The sequence below is a fragment of the Labrus mixtus genome, chromosome 20 (assembly GCF_963584025.1).
Source record: "Labrus mixtus chromosome 20, fLabMix1.1, whole genome shotgun sequence".
NCBI classification, from domain to species: domain Eukaryota; kingdom Metazoa; phylum Chordata; class Actinopteri; order Labriformes; family Labridae; genus Labrus; species Labrus mixtus.
In genome coordinates this window covers 7,656,363-7,674,629 of record NC_083631.1, presented here as the reverse complement: position 1 = coordinate 7,674,629, position 18,267 = coordinate 7,656,363, and the positions used below count along the sequence as shown (strand labels likewise).

Here is an 18,267-nt window from a genome sequence, read left to right as displayed (position 1 = left end):
TAATAAGTGAATCTACAATATGTTTACTGATTTTATATTTATTTAAAGGACCAATATGTAACTCTGACACCTCCAAGTTATACATTTTGTTAAATGGTAAATGGACTTGAGCTTGTATATGTATTTTCTAGTCTTCAGACTACTCAAAGCGCTTTTACACCACATGTCACACCTACACATTCACACACTGATGGTAGAGGCTGCTGTGTAAAGAGACCATCAGAAGAAACTAATCCCATTCATACACATTTATACGGTAGACTCCAACTCATTCAGTTCAAGGTTATTCATCCACTGCACTACTCCAAGTCCAAACTGCCCCACGGTCACTGCTTCCTGTGACAAGTGCAGGTCGGAGGATGGCACCCTATCGGTCACTATTTCTGGTCTTGTCCTAAACTTGATACTTTTTGGGACATGGTTTCGGATATACAGTGACATATATAACAGACAGCTACTTCCTGACAGCCTGTCTGTAATATTGGGTTTCTCCAAGAATGTTTTGACTCTTCCTTCTGCTTTACAACAAGCGCTGAGGTTTGGTCTGGTTGTAGCAAACAGAGTTATCCTGATATTGAAGAGATAAGTTACACACACGTCAAACACGCATCCCAAGTTTCTTAAGATTTGGGGACCTTTCATATATTATTCATATATATATAGAAGGAGAGAAGTCAAACTGGGAACTGATTGTATTTAAATGCTTTGTATTGCACTGTAATTTATTGTGCTACCTTGAACTATACTGTATTGTTATTCTTTGAATCCTGGCTCTCCTTGCCTTGGCCTTGACCCTCCTTCAAAGACTTACTTTATCTTGATTTTTCGGACTCTACCATCTACTCCACAATCAACACACCTGCATTTAACATTTGGACCACATGGGGACACATACAGTACTTCTTTTCCTTTCTGAAGATGGCAGTTTGGAATTGTAAAAATATTATCTTGATTTATTACACTGATACAATTTAACAGTTCAGTTTCAGTTTGACAAGAGTTTCTTGGGTGAGTGTTTGAAAGCTGTCTCTAGTAGACGGATCAAATTTGAGCTTGACTCGTTTCACTTGAACAGACTTTTCATCCCTCTGAAGTCGAAACATATATCCTGGTTCCAATTTCTGATTTTGTTTTCTTTCTCATCTCACCCCTTTCTCTTAAAGGTCTCATATTCTCCTCCTCTTCAATCAGTTTAAATAAGTCTCAGAGCTCCTCAAAACATGTGATGTCAGGATGAAGAGAAGTCTGATGTTTCCCCTCACAGGGGCCGCGGAGGGTCTAACTGCATTAATCCAAAACATCCTCCTTTCTGTTTCTTTTCTCAGATTAAATTCTGTAGAAGCAAAACTCGGGCTCGTCTCCTCGCTGGTTAGTGAATTACATTAAACAACAACTGTATTTCATTTGAAAATGTAAAAATAAAACAGATAAAAACACGTAGGGGGCCACTGAGACCAGTAACTTCTCAGTAGTGTACAGTGGTAGAGAGCCTTTCTTGCCCTCCAGGTGGGCGGTTCCATAAGAGTGTGATGTCACGTGAAAGATTTGTATTGTTTACAGTGTGAAGGCAGAGTCAGAGGGCAGAACAAACAGGTGTCACCCACCTGGGGGAGGGGTTACTGCTCCTTGTGATGTCATGAAGGGAAAATCTCCAAACAAACAGCACACATTTTCTGAAAAATGGAGCAGGCAAAAGACGGAGAGGATGGACTTTTCTCATCATTGTAGGGCTTGTTGACAGACTGCAGTGTTTCCCCTACCATTATATTGATGAACTACTGAACTCGATGGAGGGACATGTCTATTAATCAAACATCACATAATGGAGGCGCTGGTGAGGCAGTGGTTAGTGCGCGCGCCCCATTTATGGAGGCTGCAGCCTCAAGCGGGCAGTCTGGGTTCACATCCCACCTGTGGCCTCCTTCCCGCATGTCATTCCCCACTCTCTCTCCCTGATCTTCAACTCTATCCACTGTCCTATCTCTCAATTAAAGGCATAAAAAGCCCAAAAATAAATCTTAAAAAAAAAAAAAAACATGACATAATGGAGAAGCAAAAGTGGGAAATGAGAAGAATGAGTCCTGTGTCATCCAGGGTGCAGTTTTTATTATTTTACTGACCAGGCATTAGCAAACAACTGATAAGCAAATGGGAGGGAACAACTGACATCTACACAGCTTTATATAGCTCTATTTCACACTCGAGCATAAATCACTCGGCGCCCGCCGCCCTGCCCTGTAAGGAGGAAGGCCAGATAGGAGGTGGCCACAAGTTTCTGTCAGTTTCTGAGCAGAGAGCCTTTAAAATCAATCTAAGGACATATTCAATAATAAAGAATAGAGGACACAAGCTGGTTAAAACTGAGGGATTAATTTTTTTTAATATCTATCCAGTACTATAGTAAAGTGACGTAACAATTACAACCATTGTCATGCCGGACTTCACGACCCTGACGGTGCCGGTGGGCAGTGCGGATCCTGGAGCTGATCTTCACCTGTGTCTCCTTCAGCCTGGTGGCATCGGTTGGCCACAGCACTCACCAATACTGGACGTTGTGCATGTTCGTGTGGTGCCTCTGTTTCTGTGTCACCTTCCTCATCCTCATCCTGGAGTTAACCGGCATCAACACTAAGCTGCCGATCTCATGGGATGACTTCACTACAGCTTTTGCCATGTTGGCAACTCTATTGGTGAGTGCCATTTATTTCTGTGATTTGCCTTTTTTTAATGCAGGTTGTTGAAGAACAATGACAAAAACATTGACTTTTGATCTATACTCGCTATATTGTATGTTAATTAATATTCCTGCTGATTTTAGTGCCCCTAAACTTTACTGTTACATAATAGAGCACATAGATATCAGAACATTCAATGAAATAACCTCAGTTAAAAATTAAATCCAAGATACCGAATCTGCACCATACTGTATGAAACATGGACGTAGTCTCAGTGATGTCACCCTTTGGTTTCTCAAAGAGCATTATGAAGCCAAACGAAGGCAGTTGCTCACATAAAGCAGGGTCTCCATGGTGATGCTCCCCGTCCACCATCCCGCTGACTTTATAGCTCTTTATACGACATCTCCTGACTTCCTCCATTATTCATGCTTTGCTCTTTTCGTAATAACTGCGCCGACAATCAGACCAACCTTAATGCTTATTCACAAACGGGGCTAATATCTCATCTATACTCCCAACAGGGAGAGGCTTCTTAATGGACTGATAACAACAATTGACTCATGACTGATTACTAACCTCAAACTACCAAGCTACATCCAGAAGCTTTAACCAATTCTTTTTTGTAAGTAGCTGACCATGATCAGATTTTGTTGCAGTCGAAATGAGGCATTCAATGACGCAGCAGGGTGGGTTTTTTTCATCACTCGTCACTAAAGAAAGATGCTGAGGTGACTAAAGGGACAACATATCAGGTGATTAAAAAAAGGTATGCATTCATTTCTGATTTATGTTGCATCTTGATTAACGCATCAGCGCTGACAGCACTAATAGAAACATACTTCCTCAACTGAGGCACACGGAGAAGAGTAGAGGTTGGAATCGCGGGGTAACTCACATTAAGATAGACAATACGTGGACCATGATAATGATAATAATAATATCACGATGCAGCTGTTCTGCGGAGCCAATCGATACATGCAAGACAAACATATAACGGTACAGCCCAATATCTAATTAACTGAAGAATATCAAATGTCCCTGAAAAGGTTAAGTGCCCGATTCATGTATCATTACATATCGCTGTCATCGCTTTGTTCAGCACAGACTTTAAAGTCGGGGGTAGGCAAAGAAAAAGAAGGCTGAAGGTCATGGTGAACAGATATGGTCGTTTGAATTCACACGTGCACCCTGCTAGAACGATGTCTGAAATGTTCAGCAGTGCAGAACATGTGCAAAATGGGGACTCAATAGACTGTAGCCATTTAGACTTTAGACTTTATTGTCCCCGAAGGGAAATTCTTTTCCACAGCACCGTTACTGTCCAAACAGACAAGTCCCACCAAAGTCAAAAGCTCCCATTCTGGCCTGTTCAGCGAGGCCTTTTGTTCAGGACCGTTATTACAGCAGGGATCAGGCTCCTCCTGAGGCCAGCCTTTCTGCACCTTAGTGCTCTATACCTCCGTCCTGAGGGGAGTAGGGTGAGGTGAGTGTTCAGTGGGTGTGTGATGTCCTGTTCTACTGAGGTTGCAATGCGTGTGATGGCCCTGTTATTGAGTTCTGTTAGGTTGGGTGTGGGGAGACCGATTATTCTGGCAGCTGTGGTTGTGATGCGTGTGAGTTTGGCCTTGTTTTTTACAGACAACATGTTGAAGAAGCAGGTGGAACGGTACAGTAAGATGGGCTGGATCATGCTCTGATAGAGCAGCAGGAGGAGATGGGGGGGGCATCATAGAGTCCTTTCAGTTTGCGGATGGCTGATGGCTTGATGGCTCTTTTTCTGGATGTCACTGGTGTGCTGGTCAAAACTGAATTGGTTGTCTAGTGTTACTCCGAGATATTTAAAATTGTTAACTATTTCCACTGCTTGGGAAATAATTGTTGAAATAAAATTGTTGAAATTGTTTAAAACACAATCGTCTCATCACACTTGTTTGCTTCCTCTCCTGCAGGTGCTGGCTGCGTCCGTCATCTTCCCCACCATCTTTGCCAGGTATGGGTATGGCTTGTACATCGGCGCCTCTGTTACCTCCTGTCTAGCCTTCATCCTGTACGCCATCGAGGTCGGGCTGACCCGGGCCAAACCTGGAGAACTCAGTGGCTTCCTGTCCACAGTCCCGGGCCTCCTCAAGGTTCTGGAGGCCTTCGTGGCGTGCATCATCTTCAGCTGCCTGGGGTACAGTGGTTACTGGGTTAAACCAGGCCTCCAGTGGTGTGTCGCTGTCTACTCCATCTGCTTCACTTTCGCCCTCATTGTCATCATCTTCACAATCTGCCGCCTCCTCTCTCTCTTCCCCGCTCCATTTGAGAAAGTCCTGTGCGGCTGTAATGTGATGGCGGTGCTGATGTACATGACGGCCGTGGTTATTTGGCCACTTTACAGTTTCAAGGACTCTCCCAGGCCTGCATATTGCTCGAATATGCATTGTCCATGGGATGATTTAGTGGTTGTTTCTTTCATGACATGTTTCAACTTGGTTGCTTACATTGTAGATACGGTTTATTCTTTTAGGCTGGTCTTCTTTGTAAGCAGAAGCTAAACTGTAAAGAAGTTGGAAAATTTAAATGTTGGACATCTTGCATCACTGTTATGTATAATACATTTTATCACTGTTTTTTTTAGCCGTTATCATGATACACAGGTTTTAAATGTTTAACTTCTGGACAATGATATCCTCATTTCTTCCCCCTTGCATCATTGTAACAACAGAGTCTTGTCGTTCCCAGCATGTGAAATACAAATAAAATCTCATAAAAGTGTGAGGATGTTTTGCAAAACTACATTACGATATGTGTCATTTTGTCATTTCAGTGCAGAAGTCACAACTCACAGTAGTAACTGAATAAATCATCAATGAATGAATCACCTGTTTAACTGTTCATTTGCCTGTTTAAAGGTTAAACAGACTCACAGGGACCCACCCTGCACTTCTTAAAGGATGTTTGCAGAGGTGTGTTGAATTGTGCAAACCCTGGAACAAGCTGCACTGATAGATTTCAGCTCCACTCCCTTTTTTTATGATAGCAGGGCGAGAGAGAGAGCGAGAGAGAAAAGAAAGAGACGAGAGTTTGTTCTGTCAATGCACAAAGTAAACTCACATGTTACACACATGCATGATGCAGAGGATATTCATAAAAGAGTGAGCGGATTGAAAATGAATCAGCCTCTTTCTGTAGTTTTTCAAAACGGAAACAAAATATATCTGCACACCTGAATGTGTGGCAGGTGCATCAGTGGAGGGTGAATCTTAAAGACGAGGAGAAAACTGTCAGTGGAGCACACTGTCAGTTTCTTTCATAGTCTGTAGCTTTTCAAAATAAAATCTGTATAAACATTCGTCTGTAAAAAAGGACATTTTTAGACAACATAGAGATCTGGGTTGAGATTTTTTTTACATTTCAGAATTTAAAAACTAACCCTTGACTAAAGGAAGCATTTTACTTGGAAAGGTTTAATCAAAGATATTCTGATAACATATCTACGCCTCTGCATTTTCACATTAAACGATACAAAAAACGAATCTAAAGAAAGATGAGTTTGTTTAAATGTATGCCTGCTAAGCCTTCGTCTGACAGTGTTACAAATGCAGGAGAGTAACAGGTCAAGGTTCAACCTGGGTTTGCATCAACAATGACCATGAGAAATCCTGATGTTTTACCTCTTTCTAATCCAGGAAATACTGCTCTATTTAAATTTAATAAAGTAGCACAATGTGGATATGATCTCACTGATATGAAAAAGGGAGAGCGAGAGAGGAAAAAAGGTCTGAAAGAAATGTAAAAAGTACAGAAATATAAGGACGTGTTTGAAAAATAACCAAACCATTTTAGAATTTTTTAAGCATTGTTTGAAAGTGTTTTGTGCTTTGGTCAAATGGACAAAAAGTGTCTCTTATATTTCATGCATTTTGCATTTCATCGGGGGGAAAAAAAGCTGTAACCCTGATGTGAAGGTACAACACTTAAAGCATGTCAGTGTGTTGGCTGTTTTACGACGTCCAACATGAACATCGACCTGCAGCAGCTCGAAACAATTTAGGAAACATCAGGAAACATTTGCTGCAATTTCAGACACATGTTCAAAAGCCTAAAAAAAGAATGCAACAATGGAAATGAATAATAATGTGCAAAAAGCAGCAAACACGCTGCTAATGCACAAATGGTGCAAGTCAGAAAACATACAAACAACTTAAAAAATTGCAAAATCCAGCCAACACAACACAAAGAGGACATATTATCCACCTTTTCAAACATTCCCCCTGTGGTCTAAATGAAACATCTGTGCTGTGGTCAAAATATAACATGAATCAAGCACCAGAGGAGGTTTGTGACCCTGTATAAACCAGCTCTCTCAGAACGCTCCATTTTGGTGTGGGTGTCTCTTTAAATTCACATTTTGTGGGTCAGTAGACACTCAGGTTACCCAAATATATGTTCACAAACACTGTAGAAGTGGATTTTTCATAACATGTCCAATTTAAAGGGTTCTGAGATAGAAATTCTCAAAATTCATCATATTTTAGAGACTTGTTTTCTCAATGGAATAAATAAAACAGCTTTAAAAATCACTCTTTCAAAAAGTCTGTGTCTCAACTCGAAAAGGGCGATTTTTTTTTTCTCTCAGGATGTGACCTCCACCGACATCATTGACATCATTTATTGTTTTGGAGAGACTGTGTTAAAGGCTGTTGATCGCTTGCAAGTTGCTTTTAAAGAAATAGAAGCCCAACTCCTGTCTTTAAGACTGGTACTTAATGCAGATAAAACTAAAATGATGATCTTCACTAAATCCAGGGACAAAACTAACTGTCGGCCCACTCTATTTACATTTCAAGGTACTCTTATTAAGACCGTTTCCACTTTTAAATACCTTGGTATCATCCTTGATGACAATTTGTCTTTTAAACCCCATATCGAGAACCTGGCAAAGAAACTAAAGGTGAGATTGGGCTTTTATTTCAGACATAAATCTTGTTTTTCTTTTGTTTCTAAAAAGAGGCTTATTGCTGCTACTTTTATGCCATTATTAGATTATGGTGATGTACTGTGCATGACTGCCTGCTCTACCTCACTGCATATGCTGGATGCTACTTATCATTGTGCGTTAAGATTCATTACCGGCTGTAAATCACTCACCCATCATTGCACCCTGTACTCTAAAGTAGGCTCGCTTTCCGCGTCAGCTCGTAGGCTTCTTCACTGGTACACCTTCATTTATAAAGCTATTACTGGACTACTCCTTTCATACCTCTGCACCTACCTCACTTTTAAATCAAATCCATCATACAGTTTGCGCTCTCTGGACTTTCTATCTACGTCAGTCCCCAGAACTCGTACTGAGTTTGGGAAGAGGGCCTTCATGTACTCTGCTCCCTCCGCATGGAACAGTCTTAAAAAAAAACACTCAAATTGTAGGAACTCATCACTATTAATGATTTTAAAACTCGGCTCACAAGTTTTTTAAAGGCTAATTTTGGAGTGTGTAAATGTTTCACTGCATAGTATTTTATCATCATCACATAATTGTTCTTTTAGTGTGTATTGTGGTGTTGTGCTTTGTTTTTGTTTAACATGATCTTGTCCTCCTTCTCCTCCTCCTTCTTCTTCACCTTCTGGACTGTATTTGTCTCTTTTTCTCATGTCTGTGCTTTCTTTTTGGGTTTGTCTTATATTTCTCTTTTGCTGCTGCCATTTTGTCCAGGCCTTGCTCGAAAAAGAGGTCATTTGATCTCAAGCAATTCCGCCTGGTAAAATAAAGGTTAAAAAAAAAAAAAATTGTGTTGTGAGATTAGCTCATGAGGGAGGCTCGGCTGGAGGAACAGAGTCCAGTGTGTTTGTCTTAAAGTGAACATGATAACACTCAGTCACCGGCCAATCAGAGGAGAGGCTCATGGGCCATAAAGTACTCAGATAAGGTGAGGATGCTCTGTTTGAACTGCAGCACACTTTGAGTTTCATTTTAAAAGAAACATACGCACTCCCACTCTACATGGATCTCGTCGACGGGCTCGTTCCTTTGCTGAGACATGCACTCAGAGTAAAGTGACTTTGGAAACAAAACAAAGCCCTTTTATTTTTTGTATTTTTTTTTTAGGTGAAGCAGACTCGTCGTTTACAGCCATGGTCCCTGTGGATTTGCGGGCGCTCACTCAGCCCGTGGGTATCATGAGAATAATATCGACCTCACTTGCATGTCTTTTAGCCTGGCTGGGTCTGTGGGATATGTCACGTCTCCGTACTGGGCGTGGTGCATGTTCACCTGGTGTTTCTGCTTCTTCTTCACCCTCCTCATCCTCATCCTGGAGTTCACCACCGTCTCTTCGAAGCGCCCGTTCGCGTGGATGGACTTCACCACCGGTTTTGCCATGCTGGCGAGCCTCATGTGCTTCGCCTCCTCCATCATCTACCCCACTTTCTTCACCTGCAAGGTCTGCCACCGTCAGATCGGAGCGTCCGTGGTGTCCTGGGTGTGTTTCGCCGTGTATGCAGGAGAAGTGGTCTTGACCCGCCTCCGTCCGAGCGGGGAGCACATAGGTTTCCTCGCCACGGTGCCGGGCATCATGAAGATGTTGGAGACGTTCCTCGCCTGTCTCATCTTCACGTCGCTGGAGACGAATCAGTACTCGAACGACCACGCCCTGCAGTGGTGCGTCGCCGTGTTCTCCCTGTGCTTCATCTTTAACATCGTGGTCATCCTGCTCACCATCGGGCCGTTCACCTCTTACTTACCAATCTCCTTTGACAAAGTGGTTATCGTTTATAATATTCTAGCAGCAGTGATGTACGCGACGGCGATGGTCATCTGGCCACTGTACAGTTTCAAAACAAACTGTGAACCCCCCTGTTCCTGGGACAAACTGGTGATGGTCACCTTCATGACCATCTTCAACTTTATCGTTTACACACTGGACTCTGCCTACTCCATATGCCTCGTGTTCTTTGTCAGCCACCAGTGACACTGCTGCTTCATGAAACAAGAACTGGGAACAAAAATGAGTCCTGGGTTTGACTTTATGTGGATCTGAAGTTTGAGGGTTTTTATACTTTTTAACAAAAGGTTATGAGTTCCCCTCGAGTTGATTTGTGTTGTTGTGGATGGGATGCACAACAAACTGTGTAGTCTGCTCATTCTTTGGATCAATACAAGGAGATTCATGACAATGTTCCTGCTCAGTTTAATGTGGAAATAGAAGTAGAGTTAGGTAATGATTACAACTTAATCACTGTCGTAAAAAATTAAAAATAGCCTTGAAGAACTTTGGATCCTGATACACAAAGAGTCATCAAACAGTGCAGGAGATTAAACTGAGCTCCTATTACTCGGGTTATGTCAGTGATATTGTGCATCTTGTTAAAATATATGTTTATTTTCACATTTGTATTTGTCATGTCTTTATTTGTGAGTGCTGCTATTTGGAGAAATCGGATAAAAATATGAGTTTTTGCTGAGTGAGCTGAGAAGATGGATACCACGCCCATACCTGCAGGTCTATATGATAATAATAAATTAGATTTATATTGCACTTTTCTAAATACTCAAAGACGCTTTGACAGGAAACAACAAAAAACAAAGCAAAAACTAAGAGAACAATACAACAGAGGATGAGGATGAGAGTCAGTGGTTGTAGGCGGTGATGAAGAGGTGAGTTTTTAGGGATTTCTTGTAGGAAGTGAGTGTGGGGGAGTCTTTTAGTTAGTTTTTTAGGGAGAGAGTTCCAGGAAGTTGTCAGGAAGTTACCAATTTATCAACATGTTAATAAATGAGTGAAAGTTGATCTTCACACAGATCAGGGCTAGCTGTTTCCCTCTACTTCCAAGTTGTTGTGCCAAAGCCAGGCCAGGTGTTTTTTGGCTGATTTTCACCTGACCCTCACATCCTAACAACCGGGCTCAACAGCGTGGTTTCCGGAAGTAAAATTCTCCACAGCCGTTCTCATTCTGCTTATTTCTCTACAGTCAATCTCTTCTTGTCCTGTGAGATCACAGATGATACGAGAATACAAGAGGAGGTGCGCTGCTTTCTCTGGCTTATGATCCTATCCTAGGTTAAAGGTCTGAAACTAGAGAGAGGTGGAGATAAACTTTTTTATAGAGACATTTTGTGAGGTGTGGGAAGCTGGATTTGTTATCCGCCTGTTGTCTTCCTCGGTGCTGGTGGTGTAAATCCCGACGATCTAACATCAGGTCCTTCTTTTCTTTCTCATCCAATGAACTCTCTGAAGGACGTCACACAAAATCTCACTCCTAATCCTGCAGCTATTGTGCTGCCCCGCACACCAATCTGTGTGAGTGAACTCGGGTCAAATGGAGCAAGTCGAGCGGAGAAAATGTAGCCTTTCTTCTCGTGTCAGTCTGTCAGAAAGACACGCCCGTCAATAGTCCATAAATGTCAGAGACGGGGGTGGGCAGAGAGAAGTCAGCAGAGTCAGCTTATAGAGGGACACAAATACATTCAACACTAGATGGACTTGCTTCATAGGCAGGAAACCAGTTTGAACTCTTACAAAATAAAACATTTGTTTTCTGTTATTGAAAATTGAAGAGAAAAGAGTGCCGATAGGGTCATGTCACATTGACCTACCTAGACTAAACTGTGACGTCTATAACACTGGAGCAGACAGTAAGTCTACCAAACATCCTTGCAGATATCAGGAAGAACAGTTGACACTCTCTAAGCTTTACTTGGTGTTCTAATAACTACTGAACTCTGTCAGGTCTGACTGACATTAGAGAACAGTGAATAAACCTAATGACATCTGTACATTATAATCTAAATAACTACAGAAATTCCACCACATATACAGAACAGAAATATAGGCCCATGTTTTCATGCAGTGTGCAGGAGTTTGCCAGCAGTTTTAGAGAATTGGAAACAGGACATTGGTGCTCTTCTATTTTTCTTGCTGTGGTATCAAAGCAGGCATCGATATTGTTGGATCTTTACTAGTATAATATCAAAGTTTAAAAATCTGGTATCATGACAACTCTATTTCAGAGTTTAGAGACTTACAGCTTTAAAAAGGATGAATGATTGTGTCCATACTACATATACACTGCCTTTATAATTATCATCATATATACAGAGTGTATGAAGGCAAACAGTGACACAGACACACACATGCATGGTCCTGAAATGTGAGCGGTCATTTTTGATATTTGTGCAAAAAGTCTTACGGGAAGGTGGAGGTGTGGGTGGGGCTGGTTTGGATTCTTCTCCTCCCATATCTGTAAAATATAACAGTTGTGTGTTAATGTCTTTGGACTGAGGGAGAAAGCCTGAGTACCCAGAGAGAATCACTTCCCCGGGGAGAACATGCAAACTCCACACAGAGAACGTATGATCAACAGGGATTCAAACCAGGAACCACCGTGTGCTAATCACTGCACCACCGGGCAGCCCGTTCAATTCATTCATCAGTAAAAAAAAAAACAGTTCAAGTGAGAGTTGGTTTGTCAAAGTAACTTTTAAATAAATGTCAATTCCATGTTCACATCATTCAAGAAAAATAAACAAACTAAGAGGGAAAAGGAAAACTCAGCAGCACAAGGAGTCCTTTATAAAAAAGAGATTTATCATTGAAAACATCTTGAAGTCTAAAACAAACTGACTTAAATCAAATGAATAATAAAATCATAGAATGAAGAGAGTCTTACCTTTTCTTGTGTTGCTCTGGATGCAGTGATGCAAATGGCAGGCTGGTCTGGCTTTTTATCTTGTTTCTTACTTTAATTTCTGTTCTTTTGTGTGTTTCTGGTCAGCCCCCTGATTTCCAAGAAATGGCTGTTCAGATCTTTATCGGCTGTTTTTTTTTTAATGTGCAGGTTCTGTCACGTTCAGGTAAAAAAAACAAGGAACTGGACCCAAGTGCAGAAGCTAACAAAAATTATTTATTTTAAATAAAGATCAAAAGTCCACAACAAAACTTACTAACAAAATCCAACAGGAGAAAACAAGGATACACTCGTAAACTGACGACTGACAACTAACATACGACAAACGACAAACAATGAACTGACACAGGAGAGAAGAAACACAGACACTAAATAGACACAGGGGTAATCAAACACAGGTGAGACTAATGAGACAGGTGAAGACAATGAGGGCAATCAACACTGGAGGGAAACACACAGAGGCAGGACAAGAAACACTGAGGACAACTATGACAAATACATGAAACACTGAAGACACTTTTAAACATCAACACACCAGAACAGAGAGGGACACAAGGAAATGAAATGACAAAATAACACAGGAAACACTGGAGACTAAACTAGGAAACACACAAGAGAAAAACCAGCAACACTAAGATGGACAGGAGAAATTAAAACATGGAAACCTAAACACTGAAAAACAAAACTAAATAAGACCGAATCATGACAGGTTCATCGGAATGTGCATAAGATATAATACAAAGGATAAAATGTATCTTGACTGGCTGCCTATATCAATCTTTGCAGATACAGCAGTGATAGCTAAATGTCTTTTTTAGTATTTATTTATATTTACTCATTCTACCTTTCTCTCCGTGTTTACCTGTCCTCATCACCTGGCTCTTACATCCAGCTGACCCCACCTGCCCTTCAGTGTCCACTTATAGCTTGTAGCTCTCTTCACAACAACAGACACTGGGTGGTTCTTTGAAACGTGCGTTTATTGCAATCTTGTGAAGCATCTTCGTCTTTGTATCACATGCCAACAAGCCAACATGCCATTCCAACCATGCCAACAAGCCAACATGTCACCGCTTGTTATGAGAAGAGGTTCTTGACACCTTTATGTAAGCTGTGACACCTTTTCACACCTTCACATGTTTGAATCGCCACATAGGAAGGGGGGTGACTTCTCAGCCCCAGAGGCAGAGATAACACCAACCCCCCTCTTCTGAAACATCAGATGAATTGGATGGCTCCTGTCCACCCAGAGATCAAAAATGCGCATAAGGCTCATTGAATCCCTGGCGAAGGATGTAGACCAGTTTGACCCAGGCAACCCAAATTTCAGCGTTGATGATTACCTCAGAGAGATCAACCTGCCTCTGTGATCTACCTGATGCATCCACACGAGAAAAACTAAAGCTGATCTGGAAGACAACTTCCAGGAGTGTCCATGACTTCATGACTACCCTCCGGCCTGAGATTAGAGACCAGTACTCAGCACTCTGCAACGCTTTGTGCGAGGAATTCTCCACCTACACCGACCCTGTATCTGCCCCTCTTAGAGCCCTAAGTGCCTGGCACCAGAAGCATGAGGCCCCCAATTATTATTACCGGCGCCTAAAATCTGCATATTTCCAGGGACGTAATGCTCCAGGTTTGGAAGAGGATCAAACTTTCAAGTCCATCTTCCTGCACAATCTGCATGACTGTGTGCGTTACGATGTCACCATGCATTGCCGAACACATCAGCTTGGTATGCCAGAGATCAAGAAATTTGCACAGGTGGCTTGGGAAACACGCATACGTCCTGAGTTTTGGAGACACAATAGTGACCTAGCACTAGAAGGCAACAAATTGCCTTGTGCTATGAATAAATCTAAGAAACCGCATCACCGGCAGAATAGACGACAGAACCAGGGGGGTGAAGGAAGGAGCCAGCCACAGGGTAGTTCCCAACCTGAAGTATTGATCACCACCAGACCCGAACGGAACTCTCGGGATGGCCGAAGCCCCAGACAGAGGGATAGGCATAACCGGAGTTCCCATGAACTTCCTAAGGAAGCAGGTCTGACAGGGGAATGGAGAACATGATCTGGAGGTGTGTGACAGAGGTGGTAAGACAGTTGGAGGCCTCCAGCCCTTACAAAGAACAAGGTTCTGACTCCACATCAGGGAGGGGGGAGAAGCCTCCACTGTAAAACCCACCAAAGTCACTCTACCAACGTTAATGCTTTCTAGTCTCTGTTTTATGACCTGGCACTGGTAGTGAGACACATAAAATACATGTACATTTACACACCTACATGCCACATACACCATCCCACAGGCTAGGAGTTAGCCCACAAATCTACACCTGATACTCTTCTCTCTTCCTCTTGTTTGTTTGTTTCATTTGTTTTGTTAAAGAATGGACCTGGAGTAGCAAAGCTTTGCTAATGCCTGTTTATGTTTTATGCCTCGCGTGAGACACAGACATTCTGCCCAGACTTTGCCTCAGTGTCTGCCCAGACCAAAATGCCTCTAATATCTCTGAACTGTTAACCCTATGGACTGCTTCCCTAAGGAACCGCAAAAAAAAAAAAACTTTCCTTCTCCTACATCTGCCACGAAGGAACCCTGCCTGAATCTGTTGATTTTATATTCAACAGAGTGACGATCTAACCAACTTTGCAACGATCACCAGGAGTTACCCCAAGTAAGAGCTTTGTTCTGGGCAGAAATAGTTTCAGAAATAGTTATGTTTCTTTTATAACCACTGATAATTATGCATCATTGTTGATGAGACGTCACATTCTGTTTATTATCTGTTGTAAGCTGCTGCATTTGTTTTATTGTGATGAACCGCTATGTTCGTCTATGTATGTAATGCTATGCTAGTTTTCCTTCAGTCAACGACTTTCGCAATCAGAAAGACCAGTGTACCCGCCGTTGAATCAAAGTCCAGCCACTGGCTTTCTTGTGTTTAAGTAACAGTTACTGAACTCAGCTCAGAGAGCTCAAACTATTTCAAAAGGCAGCCACATGGCTTCCTTTGTTGTCCACCATTTTGTCACCATGTGACAAAAGCCACATGGTGCATTGTCTCTCTCCACCATCTTGTTTTCTCTCTCTCTCTCACCCACATACACACACACACACACACACAACTTCATCTTTACATCTCATTCACAAGTTTTGCTTAATAATTTTGTTTGCTTAGATTAGTTTGTAATAGTTATTTGTTTGATTAAGTTCATTGATTTTGGATTGATGTTGCTTTGTTTAAATGAATTCTGTTATAATTTAAGAAAGCAGTTGTTTGTGATTACTGGTGTATTTGCATTGTAATATAAGCTGGATGCGAGGGCTTTGTGTACGGATTTCACGCCTTCAATTTATTAAATGTAGTTATTAATTATTAATAATATTAGCAATTAAATAACTAATTTGAGACTGATTTGAGTGATATTTTGGTTATATTTCCGTGATTCCAGGGTGGTGCCCCAAGAGTTGATTAAACATAGTTTAAGACCTACTTCGATATCCAGTGGTGGTGGAATATTGTTTGCCAGTTTGAGGCCACTTTAGAGCAGTTTCAGAAGTTGGAATGTGCGATCTGTCAGCTGTAATGTACTTTCGTGTGAAGAGTGGTGGTAACTGAATCCTTTTTTCTAAATTGTATCCTCTTACTTGCAGGTTCATCAGTTTTTGGCAGTGTATGACTGTTGACTGTGTAGACATTGTGATAGCTGTAAACTGACATTTTCTTTGTTTGTTTTAAGGTCTTGGGCTACTTCATTCCAGATGAAGGTTGTGTTGCTTTGTGTGTCTAAGAGCGCATATCCAAGAACTTCTTCGTCTGGCTGTTTTATGGATGAGACCCAGACTGGTACGATTGAAGATGTGTATGTGCTGAGGCCTTCTTGCATGACTCTGTTACTCGTTGCAACTATGTCTTTGGTGTCTAGTTTGTCCTTTGAGTTGCCATCTCCTTTATAAGTGGGTAACCTTTGACTTCCTTTGAACTTGTACTTGAACTTCGCTCTTCAATAATTCAATAGTGCATCAGAAAAATAAGAAGACTGAAAATAGTAACTTAAATATGCAATTATAAACCTTAATTGCTGAGACAGTGAACTTAAAAGTGCATTAAATCGTTATTTTTTGTGTAGGAAAATAATTTTCACATTATTTTGGGGACTTTTTAAACTTTCCTTAAATTGGCTTTTAAACTCAAACAGTCTTTAAATAGTCTTTGTTAAACACACCTTTAACACAGTCCAATAATCTTGCAGTAGCCTAGCCAACATAGATGTGGGCTTAGCTTATCTGATATGCTGGATGTTCGTCATTTCCCGCCGTAGTCTTGAGAGAAGGTGTAATGCTGTGAGCGGTCATCGCCCTAGTTTTCGCGGTGTGTCTGGCTCCGTTGCTACCCGTCGACCCCCCTCAACACAAGTTTGGGAAAGCCCCTCGAGCATGGCGCTGTAGTATCCATGCTTTCACCCATTAGTGCGGTTTCTCCTTATTTGTCGCCTCCGCCTCTTCTTTTCTTTTTCCACTAAAAGACCAAGGGCTGACAACGCCAGCGTCAACTTTTTATCAGACATTATTTTCCATTAGTATTCTACCTATAATATGAGTGGTGAGCGACAGCGGTGTGAAAATGGTCTTCTGGTATCATAACAATGGACTACCGCCCCCTGCTGGCATGGAGGGTTATTTCCTCTCACGCATGCGCAGATGGTTGGCCGTCGGCTGTAGTCTTTGTGATGTGTTCAAGTGCAACTTTTTGGCCAAGACAAACGGTGACTTGAGGCGACACCACAGGCGGCCTTCATTTGCCGTCTGCTTGGCGTGTCAGGACCTTAAGTGAATGCGACCTAAAAGTTTGCATGTCTGTCATTCGATCTTTGAAGAGAAGATAAAGAAGTCAATAGAACAGATGCCTTTTGGTCTGAAGAAAAACATCGACAGAAGAATAGGATAACCTCCGTTAGGCAAACACTTAAACATGACAAAAAACAATAAAACACAACAAGAAAGGTGAAGAGTGAAACTTCAGGCATGAAAACAGCATAACTTTGAAGACACCACACTAAATGAATTCACTACTTGACACAGTGAGGAGAAAAGTAAGGTCTCGTTTTTTCTTTTTGGAGTTTTTTTACTTTGCATCTTTTTTGGTTACATCTCTTGTTTAATGAATTACAAACATGAATGCGGACATCAAGTCCTCACAGTTTGATGCTCCATAGTCACAAGTGCATTTTTTAACATTTAGATTAATATCAAAACATTGCATAAACAAGTAAGGCTATTAAAAGGCCATAGAAAAGTGGGTCCATTCAGGTAATGCTCACCACCGTTTGAATATGTCGATGACTTTGTGGCTGGTCGGACAGCGATGCTCCACGGCTTTGCAGGACTCAATGCAGAACGGGAGGAAACAGTAGAGAAAACACCTGTAAGAGGAAGCAGGAAGTGTTTCAATTATTTCACCCTAAAGTTACAAGAGCTTGTATAACTGCTTTGTTTGCCTGTAAAGTTTCAAATCATTTGTTGAAAATGTTTATAGATTCCCCCCCATGAAATGTCTTGGCTGCAGTGACTCAAAAGGACCAGCAGAGGGAGCCAAAAGAATGAACAAGTTAAACATAAGTAGATACTGTTTCTGTCTTTCTTTGTTCCCTGTTGTGTACTTTAAGTTAACAAGCTGTTGAAGCAGTAAGAGTTATTTGTGAATGCCGGCTGTAAAAGTGAAGTGTAAAAATGCCATGGATGGGGGGAAATTTAAAAAACAAAAAAATTATGAACATTTAAACGTGACAAATCCCTCAATTGAGACGCTAACAGTTCATATGAGTTAGTGTGTTTTACGTTTTTGGATTTCATGACAATCAGAAATGTCTTGCTGAAAAACTTGCTGCCAATTCCTCAGCTAATTGAATATTAC

At 41.5% G+C, this 18,267-nt stretch overlaps 1 protein-coding gene and 1 pseudogene across 1 annotated transcript; both read left to right on the top strand.

Moving 5' to 3' along the window:
• Positions 1-2,114: 2,114 nt before the first annotated feature.
• Positions 2,115-5,295, top strand: LOC132954275 (myeloid-associated differentiation marker homolog). Its single transcript, XM_061026804.1, is given in 3 exon segments — positions 2,115-2,466; positions 2,468-2,690; positions 4,628-5,295. Coding segments are annotated over 3 exon segments (846 nt in total). The 5' UTR covers positions 2,115-2,431; the 3' UTR covers positions 5,216-5,295.
• A 3,302-nt stretch (positions 5,296-8,597) lies between these two features.
• Positions 8,598-10,048, top strand: LOC132954153 (myeloid-associated differentiation marker-like; annotated as a pseudogene).
• The last annotated feature ends 8,219 nt before the right edge of the window (positions 10,049-18,267 follow it).